At 34.9% G+C, this 21,522-nt stretch overlaps 1 protein-coding gene across 1 annotated transcript; it reads right to left on the bottom strand.

The window, feature by feature from the left end:
- Positions 1 to 781: 781 nt before the first annotated feature.
- On the bottom strand, positions 782 to 3,469 carry LOC119078943 (juvenile hormone acid O-methyltransferase). The gene is made up of 3 exons (XM_037186690.1): positions 3,029 to 3,469; positions 1,172 to 1,754; positions 782 to 1,079 (listed from the first exon to the last, which is right to left on the bottom strand). Exons 1-3 carry the CDS (start codon positions 3,095 to 3,097, stop codon positions 901 to 903), a joined length of 831 nt encoding a protein of 276 aa, XP_037042585.1. The 5' UTR covers positions 3,098 to 3,469; the 3' UTR covers positions 782 to 900.
- Positions 3,470 to 21,522: the final 18,053 nt, after the last annotated feature.

Here is a 21,522-nt window from a genome sequence, read left to right as displayed (position 1 = left end):
TTACTTCTATCGATCAAAGTATTTTTAATCTGTTGATTTCAAATCTTGTACTTCAATTTATTAAACATGCATTTTACTGTATAAATGACCATATTACACTGATCTTGTCATTATTTTTGTCGTCGTTATCGATAACAGATGAATAGCTATCCTACTCATTCCATTAATGCAAAACATTTAATCGCTATTTTAGTCAACTGATGTGTAGGAACTAATCACTTCCACCTCAATATAATCCCTAAAGTGCAGAAGGGAACCCAAAACATTAAGAAAAGTCGTCAAAATAGGAAGATGATGGACCATGTGAAGTAATTCTTGGAACCAACCTTCTATCACCCCAATAATCCCAAAAGTCTAGAAAGGAACCTACAAAAAACATGAAAAATCCTCACAATTCTGGAGTTGTAGAATTGGGAGGATGGTGGACCATGTGGGGTGATGTAATTCTAGGAACCAACCTTCTATCACTCCAATGATACTAAAAGTCCAAAATCGAATCCGAAAAAAAAAACGGTAAAGCTCTGAAAATCCCAGAATTCTACAGGTGGGAGTGGTGGTTGAAGAAAAACATTCTCTTTCTTTTGACCTATGTAACACAGTTCCGACAAGATATCTCTGAAATACAAACATATCATTTCCAACCATATTCCCAGTTGTAGCTCCCCTGGATAATGAGCTAGAAGCCAGTTTTATTTAGTAAGTTTGTTCTCTAATGTGAACTTAGTGGAGCAGCAGCTGCAACTGCAACAACTTTTCATAAAATGTAACACTCCCAGCCCTTCAATAAATAAATTCACTTTTTATTATCTAAAATCTGAAAATGTTTAGATCATCATCCCATCACTAAAAGGCTACTCTGAGGTACAATGTTAAAAGAAATAAATCCAAAAAAATCGAAAATTATTTTCTCGCATAGACAATCAGCAATTTATACGGTGTCCGGAATTTGCAGTCGCCGTTCTCCTGATCGTGTTCGGTTAATTGCATTTTCGACACAATGCTGACGTAATCGTTTAAAAAGTCGTCATGTTCCTCTGGCGGTATACGATCCAGAAACGGGTTGACAGCTCTTACTGATTCTGCAAAGAGTACAAACGAAATTGTGACCCACCATTCATTCACGGTCAAAAGCGACCACAAGACGCTTTCGTTTTCACAACATTGAACTTACTTTTCAAAATTTCCAGTCCATCGAAAACAAACATTTTATCACGGGCAGCCACTTGATAATCGGCAAAGCCCACCGACAGCAATGTCTTTTCCAATTCTTTGATAGGATTAATGGAATATTGATACGGTGAAATGTAGCGATTAACATCAGCCATATACTGTGACCATCTGATTGTCTGCGACATTTGTTTGTAAATTTCAAATATCGGATTAGCCGCCAAAAATGCAATCAAACAATCGCCGTCCGGTTGCAGTAAATCGAAAACATTTTGCAAAGCTTTCTCCTGATTCTGTACCCAGTGCAAGCAGTAGAACGACGTTATGTGATCGAACGGTTCAACCGTTTCCAAATAGCCAGTCAAATCGCCACCGATGTCTAGTTTTTGGAACGCAATTTTCGGATGTTGGAAACTTTCTTGCGCGTATCGTATCATTTGATCGGATAGATCGCTTCCGACCAAACGCTTAAAATTCAATGGCAGCAATGGAAGAATGAAATCAATTGTAACGTCGCCGCTTCCACAACCAATGTCCATCAAAGTGTCGGTGCCATCAGAGCGGAAGTTGAAATTGTGGGCAAATTCCTATGGTAGGGAGAAAAACAGATTTTGTGTAAAGAAAAAATATTTTCGAAGTTGGATTAGTGCTAGGAGTCTTGGAATCTCTCAAAAGTTAGTCTTAGAGGTAGCGTTACAAAATGGCACAGATAAAGGTAAGAAATGTTCACGAACTCGATCTTTAAAGTCAGAAAACGATTTTTGCTAATGAAAATTTATTTTTCATACCTAGGACTCGAAAAGTGCGACTTCGTCGCTATAGTAATTTACGAATTTACTCATTGTTTTATGTGCGGCGCAAGCTGGTGTCGTATTGACAAAAAATTTATGCCGTCGTCATGTCGACGCACATATCTGCCTTCAACAGATGTAGAAAAACACGTGAAACAATATCTGACGTGCTGTTTTTTTTAATTTACATGATACGGCAATGTACATGGAGCTTCGATCATATGAAATATGCATTTACATTACCTATTCACGTAAAGCACTGTACGTGCGAGGTTCCAAATTTTATTTTGACGAGTGGAAATACAACCCTCCCTTTCGAGTCGGACCATAATGTCCCCACTCGTCAAAATGAAAATTTGGAACCTCGGCCGTAATGTACTATTATCTCCAATCTTACAGTTATGATAAAATCAAGGTCAACAGGTCGACGTGAAAAAACCGGGTTATTTTTCTGACCCGGTTTTTTCGGGTCGAACCGGAATGTCAGGCAAGTAAAGAAGAGTGAATGTGAGCGCAAAGCATTACTTCCGTCGCTGTCTAAATCGCAGATTAAGACTGACAGGTAAATAAAAACACACCGAATTCACAAAAAAAAAACTTTTTGTCACATACCCGATCCGATTTTCTAAAAATCTCACACGGAGACATTTCCCTCTGAGGTTTAATGGTCGTGAGATGTGATTCTTTCGATTGAATTAAAATGGTTAACACTCTGAAATGATCAATCATTGTTTAGACAGTGATTCAATACATTTTAGTACGTCTTTTGTGTAACTCGGCTACGCCTCGGATCAACGAAACTCACACAAAAACTTGACGTTCAATTTTTTATCTCTATTCATGTAAATAAGTATTACAACCCTAGGGTTAATATATATTTCTTTCTTTGTAGTTCTTGTGTTTGTGCCTTCCTCCCAGTTATAAATTGATTTTTTAGCGAACTGAATCACAAAAATTAGACCTTGAAACTTGAAGGTTTAGTTAAAAAAAACGTTCCAAAATTCTCACACAAAAATTATTCATTGCAAAAACAACAGGGCAAAGAAGATTTAGAAAATTAAAATTCTCACTTCAAGAACTTCCTTAGCATCCCGACGCTGTAAACCATTTGAACGTTGATATAAAGCTGCCTTGTGCATCGTTGCAAATGATACACACTTTGAATGCAATATATTATTGAGTTCCAATATTTAGTCACTTGATGTTCACCGGTACAGATGAAATCTCGAAATAAATAATTTTCAGCCGACCACAGCAATATATCGCGAAAAATTTCAATGTCAATTTTTCCGCTTTACAAGGCGAATTTTCTTAAAATAACACAACAATAGCAACGAACAACAAATCGATCGAATATCAAAGAATAAATTTCCATTGATAAGATAACTTTTTCAAAGTAAATTCCCAACAATAGAGAAAAAAAAAGCTTCACCGATTGATATTTATAAATGCAGTTTTTTATGAAATTTATATATAATTCCGTTGCACTGTTGCACCGCCGTTTCAAATTCATCTGACCAAAAATGCGTGAGCTCTCTTTTATAGATAATTTTTTTCGGTTGGATCCAACAAACCTCCAAAACGATATATACAGTCCGTAAACAAAAACAAAATCATTTCTCATCTCCAAATTGCATAAGTATTTTTTTTGGAATCTTTAGTTATACACAAATATAATACCGAAACTACTCGAAACGATTGGTAATCCAATGCGACTTACTCGCAAAGGTATTAAGTGTGAGGAGAGTAACAATAAGACGAAGACGAAAAAGTTCTCTAAGACCATTTGAACGTATTGGTACAAATGCTTGTTGATTATGGCAAACCTGAGATTTGGAGATGGAGACTTTTCAATTTTCGAATGTTTTTTCTTCTTTCTTTCTTCTTGTTATATTTTCCAAATTTATTCCAATCAGATTTTGATGCGGTCAATTTATTCAATTATGTTGAATGGAAATTTCGTCTATTGGCGCTGTGGCAGTGGGTGTATTAGCGCAACAAAATCCACAGAAATTTGTTTTGTGATTGCAGATAAAAACCTATTTTTAATGTTGCAGGGCCTATTTTCAGGTTTTTTTTCGAAAACTTTAGGAATTTTAAAAAATTTCAAGAATTTAAGCTTGATGATGCATCTTCGAGCATTTTCGTAAATTTCGAAAATTTTCGAGAATTTTATGGAATTTCGAATAATTTTGAGTAACTCGAAAACTCTTGAATTTGAGAATTTCGAACAGTTTCAAGAATTTTCAAGAATTTTTAAGAATCAATTTCACGAAAATAGGCCCTGCGTGCGAGATGAACTAAAGTATAGTTTCCACTTAAAAAGAGCACTCCGTTTAGCCTCCGTCTACATGACAGTCGTAAATTAGAACAAAAGAACTGTCACGCAAACGGAGTGGAAATTGAATTTATTTCAATTTTTTACTCCGTTTACGTGACAGTTCCTTTGTTCTATTTTACAAATGTCATGTAAACGGAGGCTAAACGGAGTGCTCTTTTTAAGTGGAAACTATACTTAACGATTGTAGTTTTCAGGAAATCAGTCTATTTCGATGACAGTTTTTTGTGGGAATTTTATTTAAAAAGAGAATAATTTTGAGTAACTCAAAAACTCTTGAATTTGAGAATTTCGAACATTTTCAAGAATTTTTAAGAATCAATTTCACGAAAATAGGCCCTGCGTGCGAGATGAACTAACGATTGTAGTTTACAGGAAATCAGTCTATTTCGATGACAGTTTTTTGTGGGAATTTTATTTAAAAAGAGTTTGTTCACCTGACCTGTGAACTTCAATATTTTTTAAACTTAAAAATTGTATTCCGGTCAATCCCCATAATTACGACGACGATTTTGGAATAATATTTTTTTTTCGTAATTCGTCTTCCAAAATAAGAGAGTACGTGCGTCATTTCAACAAAACAAGACAATGTTCTCAAAATACTTAGATGAATCGAACTAAAAGATTTGCGCTGGTCTATTGATTTATATACCACGCGCTCCAGTTGTATTTCGTCTAGTGCGAAAAATAATCCGATTTTGTCACTGAGCTTTTCGGATTAATAATGAGAAGAAGGAATACTGGGACTAGACTTAATTGAATCCATTCTTTCATTTAAATTTTTGGCTAAAGTACTGATAGAAATGCAGCCAAAGAACAACCGATCATGGACAGTTAATCACTTAATTAGCAATCGATAGATACCTGCATTAATTTCGTTAGCATCATATTGAATCAATAATAATGAAACTCTTCAATGTTTCTAAGCATAACACATAACAGTGCTCATAGCATTAACATAACAATTTGTGTCGCTCCATTAAATACTGCGTTTAAAGAGGATTAAAATTCGCCTCGGCATGGTCCCTCATTTCGGCATTAGGATCTTATTGTTAGGGAGGTATTTGTATTAAGTTATTCCTTAAAAGGTATGCTTCTGATGTGGACACAATTCTTTAATCACTCTAAAGTCATCTGTTATCAACAACGAAAAAAAATAGCGATGAGCTTCACCCAATGCGGCTTTTTATAGCAAAATGATCGGTATATCAAATGAAGTAAAAGATCTTGCAGCAATCTCTTTGAAGAAGTACGAAAATCAAAGGAAGTAAAGAACTCGATAATTATTACAGATGCTGTCAAGAAGTTCGGTTCAAGAACGAAAAATAGTGAAGGGAATGATGAAGTCATGCAGAAGTTAGGTACAGACAAATGACAAAGATGCGCACAGTTAGGAGAGTCAACCAAATTTACTTCAGCTGTTTTAGCAACTTGTCCACTTATACAAACAGAGTGTTACCTTAACGTGGTAAAATCCAAATTTTACTCATACACAGGTTGCGGTCGAATCATATAAACACTTATGAGCACTGAGCAGTGTGACTGTATCAGAGGACCACTGGTGAAAAAGCTGAAGTAGTTATTAATACAAATTTGGTTGATTTATAAATTGAAGTGAAATTCAATAACGACGAGATTCAATCATTGCGGCGGCGGATACTTCTTCTGCTACCGACAATGACGACAAAAATAAGTTATTAATTATGGCTGCTGTGGTTCTATGTGGCAAAATAAAATGTTGAATCAAATGAAGTAAAAGATTTGAAATCAATATGCTGAAAATCGATTAAAAGCCGCACAGATTTGATAATTTCACTTTTGATATGATTGTTGGCTGTGAAAGACTGATGATATGTACTAGTGACTGACTTTCATCGACTAATATACTACAACGTTTTTTAGCAAAGTCGTTTCTAATCAACAAAAATGTTAGTCCATTGAACTTCCAACAGTATTTATCACTTCCAACGGATGTTATTTAACCGAATTTATAAAATTGCGAATGGCAAACATCGTAAACGAATTGTTAAATTCAATTGGATAATTTTCTCATTAACGTGACCGCATTCAAGGTCAATTCTTTTTTTTCTTTTGATTTAAATCATTCGTGTACGCGCCTTAAGTATTGTGTTGAAATACAGGTTCAAAATCCCTCTTCGTCCTGCTTTGAACAAACGAAAAATTAAAAAAAAGGAAAAAAAACTCGCATGAAAGTTCAATTCATGTCTCGCACAAAACAGAGACTACGCGATTTAACATGTGGTTCCTTTCAAAATTTATCGAAAAAGTTGTTTTAAGGCAACGAAATATTCACGTACATTGACCTACCTCAATTTAGGTGAAGTTATTCGGGTTGATTACCGAAAAAACAAAAATCAATTCAAACTTTAGGTTTATATGATAATGATGACGTAGTTTCCTTAGTTTACTTATGTTTATCGAAATCCAAAATTAATGGATCAAATGATTAGATAACATTTGACTCACTGAATGTGTCTCGTCTATTGTTCTTTCGGTGGTACATCTAAAAAACGCGATCGTAATACATCATCGGTGTTAATATACCAATCCATTTTATGTTAACCCGACTGGCGAATTCGGTGGAAATCAGGTTTGTAGTTTTTTTTTTCCTTTTTACGTTTTTTTCCATTCTTCGTTTATATATTTCAAGACAACACAAAATTGCTTGCGATTTTTTTTTGGTAAGTTTGCAGAGAACTGACCATTCATTTCTTCATTTCATTAGACACACTGACATTATTAAATAGAGTAAGTCCCTTTGTGTCGAAATATATGCTTTGGTATGAGAGAACACGGGTCATGACCGTATTTTCTTATTGCGTGACTGAGCAATTTGCAAAATATGTCTGTTTTATAGTAGTTGTAGAATCATTCATTTAGATCGTCGATTTTGTTAATAATATTACAAAAGGATTAAAACCGACAGTCTATTATATTAGTCCACGAGTTTATTGATTTAAGAATTTCTAGACGATTCAAACTGAATCTTTTACTTCAATAGTCTCAACTTGCAGTTGGCGTATAAGACTACGGTAACCTGAGCTCATTGCTTATGTTTGCTGGCAATTTCGATTACATCGATAGCATCACATTTGGTATGGCAAAATACTACTCTATTTAATGTAACGATGCCATTAGTATCACCAGTACCAAGTGAGAGAGATAACATATTGTTCCATCTCGGGTTCTGCTGTCAGATTCTTTTGTATTATCGATGACAGCAGACCCGAGTTGATTTTCCATCTCGTTCTACTTAAACACCTTATTAATTCCATCGGTATCATTAGTGGTGTCAATTAATACCATTAGTACCATTAGTGGTATTAATACCATTAGTATTTACCATTAGTGGTATTAATACCATTACTATTTACCATTAGTGGTATTAATACCATTAGTATTTACCATTAGTGGTATTAATACCATTAGTACCATCAGTTTGTTTATACCATTAACACAGTGTGTTCATCTTTCAAAAGAACACATTTTTAGATTTATCAGAGTTTTAAAAGTCATCGATTAGTCAGTTAAAAGCTTCACAGTCTATGACATGGAAACACTTGAATGAATGAATGAATGAATGAATCTTTATTTCACCGCCAAATACTGGCTGAATAAACGAAAATACAATAAATTAACAGTTTACAACTTAAATTAAACAAAATTACAGCAATGACAATGACTCAATTACAAAGACTACATAAGTCTAACGTTCCAAAAATTCACGAGCTACGATACCATCGGGCCACCATTCACTTTTTACTATAGAGTCGAAAGCCTCCAAACCGACAGTAATTTTGAAAGATACAAAGGTAATAGTTGAAAAATCTACAGAGGGCGAAACCAATATTTTACACGACACATCTTTAGCAGACGTTATTACGTTCTTTCGAATTAAGTAATTGACAATTTGTTCCTCGGTAACAGACGTTTCAAAATTGGCCACGTAAACTACTTTGCAGGTCTCACGGTTCGGCGAAACTGTACGTTGTGACTGAATGTGGCCAGTAGACGAATTACTTAGCACTTCGGCAAAAGAACTACAATTAGTTGACAGGTTTGTGGGTTCCGATGGATCCTTGATCCTTTAAAGTATCATCAACGGAATTACGCTGTGGGCTGGATTGAGCAACATCAACATCAGATTGCGCGATTAATGAATCGGTCAGCAGATTCGATCCATTTGAGGCAGGAGTCTCAACCAAACAATTTTCGACTTGTTTTACGTTCGCTGATGAATTGAGTTGCGCAACATCGGGTTTCGAGATTACAGATGTCAGCCGATTCGATCCATTTGTGACGGGGGACTTCATCAAACGATTTTCGGTTTTCGGCTCACCGTTCATTGATGGACTCAATACTGATTGATCGGCGTTTCTAATGTGTTCTCCGGCGCTATTCGATCGGTTTGGCAACATTACGGGGCGATGACGATTCGGCTTTGCATTTGGAAATGATTTCCGTTGGCGTTCGGCAGCAACTTGCGAGCGTTCGACGGGCGATGAGGTCGTTATAGCGATGGTTGAATTGACTTTATTGAATGGCGGAGATGAAACGTTAAACGAGCGTGTTTGAAAGATGCATCCATCGCAGAACCATTGAAGATTTGGCATCTCTCGGTAGCACAACAGCGCATCTTTACTAAAGTTGACACATTCAGCATGGAAAGATTTACGGCAAAACCCATCACAAATAACTTTATTTCGATTGTCATTTCGAAAGCAGTCATCGCACACCGTACAGTTGTTCATCTTTTCGATTCAATGTCAACAATCAGCTGAAACGGTACAATCGAAACAGCAACAAGCGATATACGTTGAATGGCGATGTCGAGCGACTACAATAAAGGCCGCTATTGTCTGTATAAAACACAATTCGTCGTTTATCACTGAACTTAATAATTCGACGATTATTGCCAAAAGAACACACAAACTGTCCGTAAACGTCGATATTTCATTAAAAAAACACTTCGTAACGTAAAATCAAACGACAAAACATCATAAAACAGTCCAAATTAACAAAAATTCGAGCACGATCAAAACGAGTATTTTCGACAGCCGCCATACTTACGAAAAGCTGACCCGAGTTGATTTTCCATCTCGTTCTACTTGAACACCTTATTAATTCCATCGGTATCATTAGTGGTGTCAATTAATACCATTAGTACCATTAGTGGTATTAATACCATTAGTATTTACCATTAGTGGTATTAATACCATTAGTACCATCAGTTTGTTTACACCATTAACACAGTGTGTTCATCTTTCAAAAGAACACATTTTTAGATTTATCAGAGTTTTAAAAGTCATCGATTAGTCAGTTAAAAGCTTCACAGTCTATGATATGGCAACACTTAAGAGGCACCGGTACTTTGACGAAAAGCATACATTAGGGCGATTTTTAAATACTGGATTTTAGTTTACTTTTGATGATATCTTTCCACCAGAATCCTTTTTCAAAAATGTACGACCGCAATTCCGACCCCGAATGTGTTAACTTTCAACAGAAATTAGTTTTGGTTGTAGCAATATGACCAGCTCTGAGGACAATGAGCAGTTTATGAAAATTTTATTGAACTGCTCACTTTCCTCAGAGCTGGTCAAACGACTACAACCAAAACTAATTTCTGTTGAAAGCTTACACATTCGTGGTCGGAATTGCGGTCGTACATTTTTCAAAAAGGAATCTGATGAAAAGATATTAACAAAAATGAAATACGAAACACGCAAATGTAGGCTACAATTTTAGCTAAGTGCTGGTGCCTCTTAATTGACTGGTAACATCTTTAACTCTTAAAACTCTTAAAAAACTGTCGAAAGTGTTTTTTTTATAGAATGAACCAACTGTAGCATAAGTTTTGCTAATACCATTAATATATTTAGTCATATTACCATTAGTATCATTAGTGGTATTTATAATGAGGATTGCGCTCATATACGATAAATACCATTAGTGGTACTCTTTAGTTGTTAGCCTCTTCGAGTTCACCTATAGGTGTGTAGCAATAGCATATTTGGTGTGTCCAAACACTACTCTATTTAATACATTTATTGGTAGTTTGCGAGAACCTGTATACTATGCAGTGTTCTTGAAGTGTCTACAATATTCGAAATGAAGACAGAGAAGCGATCAGCTGAAGAGGTTCGGATAAGCGACTATCTATAAATCCTTGCTTTTTCTATGAACGATCGGTAAGGTCACATTTCTAAATGCTTCGATGTGCAATGAAGTTAGACAAACGATTTTCTCCAACTAGTACCAGAGTAGTATAACTCCAATTAAAAGGTAAATATTCTAATAAACGAAAACGAAATAAATCAATAACCGACAGTAGAATGCTATTGACCTTTTAAAATTACAAGCAGAAGAAGAAGAAAAATTTACTATGAAAAACCAGATTTGTATTATGCATAAAAAAAGTCAACGAAATCGAAATTTTGGAAAGCCTCTTCTTCTGACACAAAACAAGGTCTTACGAGTTTATTAACTTTAACTGTACCTTAGGTCAAATTTTTTTTTTGTGTTATCGTTAAATATACGCCCATCGTTTTTCTTGATTTTTTTTTTTTAATTTCGTTGTTCAAATAAATTTATTAGATGAAGAAATTCTTGTTCGAATTGGGCTAAGCAGATTCAGATTGGTAGGTGCATTCGGTGTTTTATGATCAAATTTGAATGTTTGGTGACGAAAATCGAAGAGATATTTGAAAATGGCTGTGGGGATACTACACTATCAGTATACTAACACTATTGGGACGACCTTGACGTTTCAAAAAATGACAGAAACAATTTTTTAATGTATTACATTTTACCAAGTGGTCCTTTTCAGCATTTGTGTTGGTTAAAATATTTTTGAAACGAATATGCTATTGGCACCGGGTGCCAATAGTCTCTTTATAATACTGTGGCTAATGGCACCGGGTGCCAATAGTCTCTTTATTATACTGTGGCTAATGGCACCAGGTACCAATAGTCTCTTTATTATTCTAATGCTAATCGCACCCGGTGCCATTAGCCACAGTATTATGAAGAGACTATTGGCACCCGGTGCCATTAGCCACAATATTATAAAGAGACTATTGGCACCTGGAAAAATTAAAATTTGAATAAAAAATCTGGATATTTTGAAAATTAAACTTGTTTTGTACACAATCCTAGGGAATCCATCTTTTTACGAATTGTAACGTAAAGTCGGATTGTTCGATCCTGAGAAATTCACCCTTTTACGAAATGTAAAGTAAAGGTAGTTTGATCGATCTTAGGGAATTCATCCTTTTACGAAATTTAACGTAAATTTGGGTTGTTCGATAGAATTAATTCTTTCACGAAATATAACGCAAATGCGTTTTGAACAATACTAGGGAATTCATCCTTCTACGAAGTGTAAAGTAAAGGTTCCTCAGAATCGAACAATCCGCCTTTTCATTAAATTTCGTAAAGGGACGAATTCGCTAGTATCAAACAACCCGTCTTTACGTTGTATTTTGTAAAATGACGAACTCACTAAGATCGAACAAACTACCGCCTTTACGTTACATTTCGTAAAAAAGATGAATTCCCTAGGATTGTGTTCAAAACAAGTTTAATTTTCAAAATATCCGGATTTTTTGTTCAAATTTTAATTTTTCTGGGTGCCAATAGTCTCTTTATATTACTGTGGCTAATGGCACCGGGTGCCAATAGTCTCTCTATAATACTGTGGCTCATAGCACCGGGTGCGATTAGCATTTGTATAATAGAGAGACTATTGGCACCCGGTGCGGTTAGCTTTTGTATAATAAAGATCCTATTGGCACCCGGTGCCATTAGCCACAGTATTATAAAGAGACTATTGGCACCCGGTGCCAATAGTCTCTTCCTTTTTGAAACATGTTTCAACCAATCGGAACGGCTCAGGGTCAGAAAGTGCCCAAGTTTTGAATGGAAAACGTAACTGAGCAACGCACTTAAAGCAAAAGTGGTACTCTAAATAAGGTACTGAAACTTCACAGTGCTCCATTCAAAATTTTACACTCTAAAAAGAGTGGGATAAAATTTCATACAAAATAGTACTCTATTTGGCAGCTGTCATTAATAGCACTTTTGCTTGAAGTGCGGTGAACTGAGTGATAAGAATTCTCTGCTGCCACCTTCTGTTACTGCACGTTCTTAACGATCTTGCCTCAATTCTAGATTGATTATCAATCCAGCTGAGAGAGAGAGAGAAAGAGACTAATATGACGATGGGTCGTTTCGACGGATACAGGGAATGTGTCAAATGATTTTGAAATTGGTTGAGCGAAAATGTTTTGAATTCTCTCTCAAAAACCCAACTGTCATTCGACATATTCCCTCTATCCGTCGAAACGACCCAGTCGTCATATTATCAACTCTCTGAGGTGTGATTGTTAATACCATATCACTGCTTCTAACAATAACACTCAGATGCAGACGTCAAGAAGCCTCCAAATTACTGTCTTCCTTTGAAATTTTTTTTCTAGATTTTATTGAATTAGCTCGAATTTAGCCAAAAAATTGAATCGTCAATTTAAACAAAAAATGTTTCTCTGTCATCTGCTGTCGACAGCGATGATAAAAGAAAACGATGGGACCGAGCTTATGTGATTTATATAGCAAACTACACGTTGAAACTAATGAAGTAAAAGATTTTGTTTTACTACATTGATTGAAAATAATTTGAACAAACGAAGATTCATTCTGACAACATGATGATCCGAGGTCACACATTTTTCAAACCAGAATATATTTTTGGAAAGACATTATTCCATATTTTCACAAATTTCTCGAATTTTCCAGTTTAATTTTGCACTCATTTTGTACGCAAAAAGTCTACGGACTTTTGGTGTACAAATAAAATGAAACCGAATTTTCGGTGTTTTACCGAAAGTATTGTAATATGAGATAGATGTTCAAAGTAGTGGTAAAAATGCGACTATTTCGGCGAAATTCTAATGGTTGCTCTGTAGCGGAAAACTTGTTGCAAGACCAAAAAACTGTTTCCCCTAATAATCAGGTCCTGATTGCTACTGGTCTTAGCTTTCTAATGACATCGAACATGTACAGTGACACGAGCGTAAACTAATACAAAACAACAAAAATCCTGTTCCCGCATATTAGACCTCGTTTATCGTTGGAAAATCATAAAAAGATTATCGATAATCCAAATCTATTGTTATGCTTATTCCAACTTCCAATAATGTTTAAAATATAATTCGATTTCCACCAAATGTCATCTCGTGCATACACAACAACAATAACTACGCAAAAAGTTTAAAAAGCAAAAGCGAAAAAAAAAATTCATTTCAAATCATCCCTTCATAAAATTACAGAAATTGTTATCGCTCACGTTTTACACGTCAATATATTTATATTCAACATAATATATTATTAAAAAGCAACATGCGTAAAAATATATTTAGAAATTTTTCTTTCTCGAAGCGAAGAAGAAGAAAAAAATAAGTGTTCGTAACACCATCCATACCCATTCCATCACCCCGACCCCGAACAAAAACCACCCGCTCATATACCGAATCTGACAAAAGTGATGTTAATATTGTTAGTCGGGAGAAAAAGAAAAAAAAAATTATCTCACATGCGATTTGATATGCAAATTTTGATGAGACTTTATTTGGCTTTACAACGCATCAATATAATATCCAAAACACGGAACTACATCTATACGCAACGCACACAAAACGGCATATATAACTTAACACATGATGAGGTGCGGGTTGTATTATATGCAAAGTATTAAAAGATTTTTCTATTTTTCTACTCCTTGAATGTTTACAATCATCTGGTATTAAACTAGGTCGACAACGGTTGAGGGTGGAAAATAAAGGAAAATCTTTTTGACGGTTTTTTTTCTCCTTTTCTCGGTGAGTAATAATAATAATAATATTCACACAACATACGTATCATACGCAACATTGTAACAAAGAGAGAGGCCTGTACCCAGGAAAATCATACGCGTACCACATTTTCATACATATTATAAATAACGTTCTTAAAACGAAATCGCTCATGAATGTATGAATGGTATTTCGGTGATATCGCGGTTTGATGGAGATGAAAATAGCGAACGAAAATGGGAAAGAATTACACGGTTGATACACCCCGTAATAAGGTGTGTGTTTTGGATTAATATTATATTGGGATATAATGTAACATATGCATTGTATGGATATTTTTGGAATGGCAAGAAAATCATTGATGCGTGTGTGTGTTCGGGCTCAGGGTGCTTTATTATCGGGTGGCAGTGTTTGGTTCGGTTTTTTTTATTGATGACTGAAAATACTGTCAATTTTATGTTCACGCTATATTGTATGTGTATTGACAGTGTGTGATGATGCCTTTGCTTTCATTAAAAAGCTGTTACATAAGTGGAAACCCAATGTAGAAAATTCTATTCACCCGTTGTGTAATGTCCAAATTTAATGTCAATATAGAATTCTTAAAGAAAAATCATATTAGACCTTCACACATTCATTGGACAGTAGCAATGAAATATTTCCTCTATGTGACATACCAAGATGACATAAATTAATCAATATATTTGACGCAAGTTTTCAAGTTGCAGGCATACAGTGTATCGGTTATGTGGGTCGTATTACTCTACGTTTAATAATAATCTATGGCAATATGTAATATTGATTAACTCAATGATGTGTTTTTATAAGAACACCTTATACTCTAGTTGGTTTACTAACTGGGACTGTTTTTGCCAAAACAATTTCGGTTATTTTTTGAACAAAATTAGAAAAACCTAAGAAAATATAAGAAATTTCAAGAAAATATGAAAAATATTTTCACAAAAATAACTTTATTTCCTTACTTGTCCTCGATTTCCATAGAATTCATTCTATCCACTCCACCATTCAGTGTGATGTCAAGTGGAAGGAATTGGTTTGTAATCTCTTAATAAAAATTATTATTATTATTGTTAGATAACTATACACAAAAACCACTCATACCACCATAGTACTATTAAATCTATTGATTCTTTTGTTAAAGTTAAAGTATCGTATAGTCTAGTGTGTGAGGGACGAGAAAATCTTTTTCTTCATTTTTTCTAAACATACATTTAGCTGAATAAAAGAACTCTAACTAGAGCTCATGGCTTATTTTTGTCGTTATTGCCGTTAACCGATGACTAGACATTTCGTAAAATATATTGGCTACACTCCATTCTTGAAAAAAAAGTCAGAGCCCAATCTTGTACGAAAATATACCATCAGGCCATGGGCGTTACTGGTACTTGAAACAATGCTCTAAGAACACTATACCAATTTGCACACGAATAAGTCTACCGAATCATAGGTGAAGTGAAATGCATTACTAACTTTACCGACTCGTGGAGGGGTCTGTGGGAGCTTCCACGAAAGCTAAACATAGTTTGGCTTTTTTGTGTCATACGATGTGAACAAAAAAAAAAGTTTTTTTTAAAACTTTTCTAAGCCACACACACATGTGACAGTTTGGATTCTACTATAAATACGAGGTACAATATTTTTTGAAGTTGTTAAACCAAAAGATGTACCAATAATCATTGTATTGTATTGAGATTGACCAATAGACACTTCGCGGAACTACTGGGACGCTTGGTTTTTGGTTTACAAGAAAATCTAAAATTTTCTTTTCTTTTTCTCAAATTACTCCTGATTTAGATAGTTAACGAAAAATGTCTCTTGTTTTCGGCTCTTTCTGAATGATTCTTTTGAAAAACAGCCTACTGAAATCGGACGCATTTTCCAGTGGATTTTTTTATATGTAACTAGAAAGGACTTCGACCCTAGAAGCCAAAACCACTTTCGAAAAAATTCTTTGAAGGTTGTGTGGCTGGTGAAAGGTGATCGAAAGGTGACCGAAAACTTGCACTTTTCTTACAAAAATTTCTCCGGTTACACGAGCCGTACAGGGTCGTGTGGGGTGTCATTAGAAAGGTAATCACATGTGCTATTGAGCCGAATAGGGACTTATTGGTTTTAAAATTTTAAGAGAAGTGCAAATTTTCGGTTTGTGATCACCTTTCACCAGCCACACAAGCTTTGAAGAATTTTTTTGAAAGTGGTTTTGGTTTCTAGGGTCGAAGTCCTGCCTAGGCACATATAAAAAAGTCCACTTGAAAATGCGTTCGATTTCGGCCTGAGTAAAAATAAAAGTCTCAAAGGTTCGAAAGTTTCCATTGTATTGTGAGACGTGAGACGTCTCTATTCGAATCTTTGAGACTTTTTTTTTACTCGGGGTAGGCTGTTTTTCAAATGAATCCCTCAAAAAAAGCTGAAAACAAGAGAAATTTTTCGTTAGCTTTCAATTGCTATGTGAAACAAGGGTTAGATTTCTCCTATAAAAATATCAAGAGTCCCAGACGTTAAAAACTCACGAATGTTCTCCAATGTTGAAACTGATTCTTACAAAAAAATTGAAAAAAAAACGCATGCGATGCCGAGTAAACCGAGTCTCGGTGGTAATCTACCAAGTAACTGACTAATACAATTTCAAATTGTATTATCATTCGTTTGAAGATATAATTAGACGTTAGATATTACTACACGTACATATACGGATTAAACAACCATTCATATTCATCGAGACTAAGGCCTAAATCACAAAGGTGTTGATTTATAAAATTGTGTGTACGTACAAAGCTTTCCAACAAAAAGTTCTTTCAACTGTTAATAAATTCCTCCCATTTAAAATCATTCCACATTAAATTCCGAGTACCCACAGCCATATAATGAATAAAACTGTGTTGTGACGTGTGTACGTGTATGTGTTAAACACACAAGTAATTTTAATCAGATGTATATGAAAAGTGTGTGAAAATGGACAAAATCTGCGTGAAATAAAATATTTCATGCTTCAACAGATTTTCTGAGTTCATTGAATACATTTCACACTCAAAATGATTAAATATTTTTGTTATATTTATAAATAAATATGTGTGAAAGGTGTGTGATGGTCGGTAAAAATAGAGACCGATGGAGAGTGTGTCGAAATTGGAGTTTTACCGACCCATCAATCCAATCCACCCTCAGCTCCTAAAACGTAAGAACTCTTCGATAAGGGCTAACTGACTAACAAAATTTTTATACGTATTCACCGTTTACTGTTCATTCGTTTGAATCTGTCACAGACGGCTGTCATCTGTTATCGACAACGACAGTAATAATAAAGCTCTGACTAAAGAGGTCTTATATAGCAAAAAGCATGTTCAAAACAAATGAAGTAATAGATTTATCAATCTCTGAAAATCTTGCCGCCTGTGACAGGTTGACTTGGTGGACGTTCACATTCCACTTTCAAACAAAATTCCGTTATTCTGCATTTACAGGTAATGCGACGAATATGTACATCTACCACGACAGAGCAAAATAGTCCAGGCAGAAACGGTTCATTCTTGAAAAGTCAAATGAGTGACCTAATACACTGTATGAAAATGACCTCAAATGAACATTATGAAAGGCTCCTGCCTGGTTTATTTTACTCTGCTGTGAAATGTTTACTTCAGCAAACATCTAATATCTTCGTAAATGCTCTTCTGATTTTGTACACAGGAAATCGGATAATGTAACACAACTCTTAGGATAAAATTGAAAAGTCCAGTTGTGGTGTGAATTTGTTGGTTATTCCTTGTCATGTTGCTTCATGGGAAAAACGGCAAAAAATTAAGAATTTCCACACTGAGCTACGTCGTTTTCCAGATTAAGTAGGGTTCCCATTCGTCCTCTCTTTAGAGGACATGTCCCCTTTTTTCGTCTCGTTCTTCATTTTTACAAAAATTCTAAGAACATCACTTTTTTGATGAAAACGTCCTCTATGTCCTCTTTTTTTCAGGTCTTCTTCTTTTTTAAGTAAATTGGATGCAGCTCATACCTAAAGAACGAAAAATTTTCGCTGCACGGCATTAACTAATAATCTTCTCTGTCAGAGAATCTCTTAAAGGTAATACAACGAAATCTTAATCTCAAATAGAAATCCAAAAGAATATCAGGACCACTTCAGTGCATATTGAACAGAGCATTTTTGAATATTTTTGTTTTCAGCATGAACTGTGGTGTAAGTTACGCAATAGTTGCACAAAGTGCATGTACAGTCGTTGTAATTCCGCGGCTGCTAGGAATTTCGCGCCAAGTCATTCACAATAATTGACAAAATGACACATTTTGTATAAGGAAAATGTCAATTTGGGGTTGTTGTGAATGACGCGGCGCGAAATTCCTCAACACCAATTCCACGTCAAAAATTCACTTTTCGTCCTCTTTTTTGAATGTGAAAGCGTCCTCGTTTTGTTCTCTTTTTTGCCGTTAAAATGTCTTCTTTTTCAAAATTCAAAAATGAGAACCCTAAGATTAAGGAAAGGGCGAGGTCAACAAAACCGGACAAACAATGCTAAAGATATAGGTGAGGGGATCATTTCTTCATTTCACCGCAAAGCGCTGCGATCGTTCGTGTGTTTGCGCCAAAGATTGCGAAAAACGTAAATAAAATCCATGAAGTTGAAGCCATTTTATGATAAGGTTTAAGTATAGTTTCCACTTAAAAAGAGCACTCCGTTTACATGATAGTTGTAAAATAGAACAAAGGAACTGTCACGTGAACGGAGTAAAAAATTGAAATAAATTCAATTTCCACTCCGTTTGCGTGAGAGTTCTTTTGTTCTATTTTACAACTGTCATATAGACGGAGGCTAAACGGAGTGCTCTTTTTAAGTGGAAACTATACTTTAGCATCAACAATATTTCGTAGTAAGATATACACTTAAAAATTGACAATTAATTTTTAACATGGTCTATGGAAAGACATGTACCTAGTGGAGGGAGAAAATGGGTTCAAAAACTACCAAAAAAGTACGATGTCCCCCCATCTTCTACATGATCTGTTCTCGTTGGAAAATCGTAAAAATAATATCAATAATCTGAATCTATTGTTATGTTTATTCCAACTTCAAATAAATGTTTCAAACATAATTCGTTTTCAACTCGTACATGTAACAACTATAACTAAACGCAAAATTTAAAAATCAAAAGCAAAAAGGTTTCTTAATCGTAACGACTATTCGATAAAGGCTAACTAATTAACCCAATTTCTTTATATGTATTCACCGTTCCTTTGCATTAACTCGTTCACATCCCACTTTCAAACCCGCTTCCATTGTTCTCTGCATTTACCAAGACCAATTAAATTGTGTAAAATAACCCATCAGATTTCATTTACATTCAATTCACAGTCCATCAACATCTTCTATTTGATTCCTTAATCTCTTGTTTCCTTTATGGCATAGTATTTTGGTAAAATCCATTTCCTTTTCATTATAACGAACATTAACAGTCATAGAATACATAAAGCACATATATAGACGCAGCATAAGACCCATGGAAAATAATTGAACTTTCAAAATACACAATCCAACCCTCCAACCCCAGTGTTTCTTTCAGTCGTCGCATCCAAAAAACACTGGTTTTCTTCATCTTATTGCCGTTGGAGTATTTATGTTTCAAGGCAGCACAAGGAGATCCATTTATTTTCAACCCTTTTCTTTTAATTCCAATTCAAATGCAAAACTTAAACTCACTGTGAAAGTGTTGTTAAAATCCATTAGAGGATTTGTTTTGATAACTCTTGGTGTGTTAACAAAAAAAGTGAGCAATGAGAAGTAACATTATTTAAGTATTATCTTTCGAAATTATAGATTATTTGATGAGAATGAGTAAAATAATTGATGGAACATTTTGAAAAGTGAATTGGGGATGGGAGATATTTGGGATTAAAAAAAATGATCTTGTAACAGAAAACAGAGGGTAACGTTTAGACTTACATAAGTTCAAAGCACGAGCAGATGGATATGTTGCGTTTTCCATTATATACCGATTCGCAGTGTACGACGTCAAAACGTCACATACGGCTATTCATCTGTTATCGATAATGACGACAAAAATAATGACAAGCTCTGGGTAATATGGATCTTTATATAGTAAAATGCATGCTAAAAACATTGAAGTACAAGATCTGATATCAACAGATTAAAAATACTTTCATCGAAGGAAGTATAATAGACCCGATAATCATACTGGTTATTGGCTTGCCGTCTGTAACAGGTTAGCCAGCCCAACCAGCGCTAGCCAAAACAGGTACAAGAACAGATTTAAAATAAGTGGCCTACTCGACGCAGTAGTCAGAATTTTTCATATAAGTTGAGTTTGTTGGTATACCACTGCGGGGACCAAAATAACGTCTATTGAGAAAACGAGACATAATTAATGTCAAATCCAAAGACGACGTCATGTCTAGTGAATCTACACTGGTGCATAGGACAGAAAATCGATAAAGACAGCAACTGCTGAGAAGTTTAAATAGATTTTGATATCTTTAGTGCCATTTAGATGATAATCTATTGACTGCTGTGGACACAGCAAATTTGTAATCAATTTCTAACCAAATTATCTCTTTGGTCTTCGAACTACTAATCTCGCAAGTTATCTGTGGTTATCTTCTAATGTTGAAAACATAGTTTTTTTTAAATCATTTATTTTAAATATCTTTCCATAATAATTATTGCGCAGAAATCAATTTTTTTCGCGTCTATCAAAATCTTAAACATAGCTAACGCCGACCCGTACGAAACACCTATTCGTATCAAAAGCCTTTAATGTGAAACTCTTCATTTCTCTTACTTCATTTTCTGCTCTGCTGAAAAACTATTCTTCCTTTAAAATCACTTACATTATCCACTCTTTGCCTTGTTATCATATACAACTAAATTGCCGGAGGCAATATAGACAGCCCCGTACGAAGACAAATTTCATAAATTCCTATTTAAACAGCTATATACCGCTATATTTAACTATATTTCACTATAAATAAACATTTCACAGATAAATATATGCTATTATATAGCTCTATATGCCTGTATATAGCTCAATATAGCTGTATATAGGTATATATAGATGTCCGTATATGGAATCCCTGAAACCCCACACACATAACAAATTATTTCCATGTTAACAGAGTATCATTTTTCCCAAGATATTTCTATTTTACTAAAATCCAATATGGCCGCCGGCAGCCATTTTGTTAGGAGACCGGAAATAGTACCGACGCTTTACATTCGTTAATACCTTTCAAACAAAAAAAAATTCATGAAATTCGGTCAAAATTTACTCGAGATATTGTCAAAATACACCACGTTCACTGTACTTCCGAGTA

This window comes from Bradysia coprophila, unplaced genomic scaffold (assembly GCF_014529535.1).
Source record: "Bradysia coprophila strain Holo2 unplaced genomic scaffold, BU_Bcop_v1 contig_297, whole genome shotgun sequence".
Lineage (NCBI taxonomy): Eukaryota > Metazoa > Arthropoda > Insecta > Diptera > Sciaridae > Bradysia > Bradysia coprophila.
Note: the sequence above shows the minus strand (reverse complement) of the source record. Positions and strands in the feature narration are given on the sequence as shown.

Bases quoted from the DNA above. Each gene is read 5' to 3' on its own strand.
- LOC119078943 (XM_037186690.1), bottom strand. From the start codon at position 3,097: ATGCACAAGGCAGCTTTATATCAACGTTCAAATGGTTTACAGCGTCGG. The intron at 1,755-3,028 runs GTGAGAATTTTA...TCCCTACCATAG, and splicing joins ATGCTAAGGAAGTTCTTGAA to GAATTTGCCCACAATTTCAA. The intron at 1,080-1,171 runs GTAAGTTCAATG...TACTCTTTGCAG, and splicing joins TGGACTGGAAATTTTGAAAA to AATCAGTAAGAGCTGTCAAC.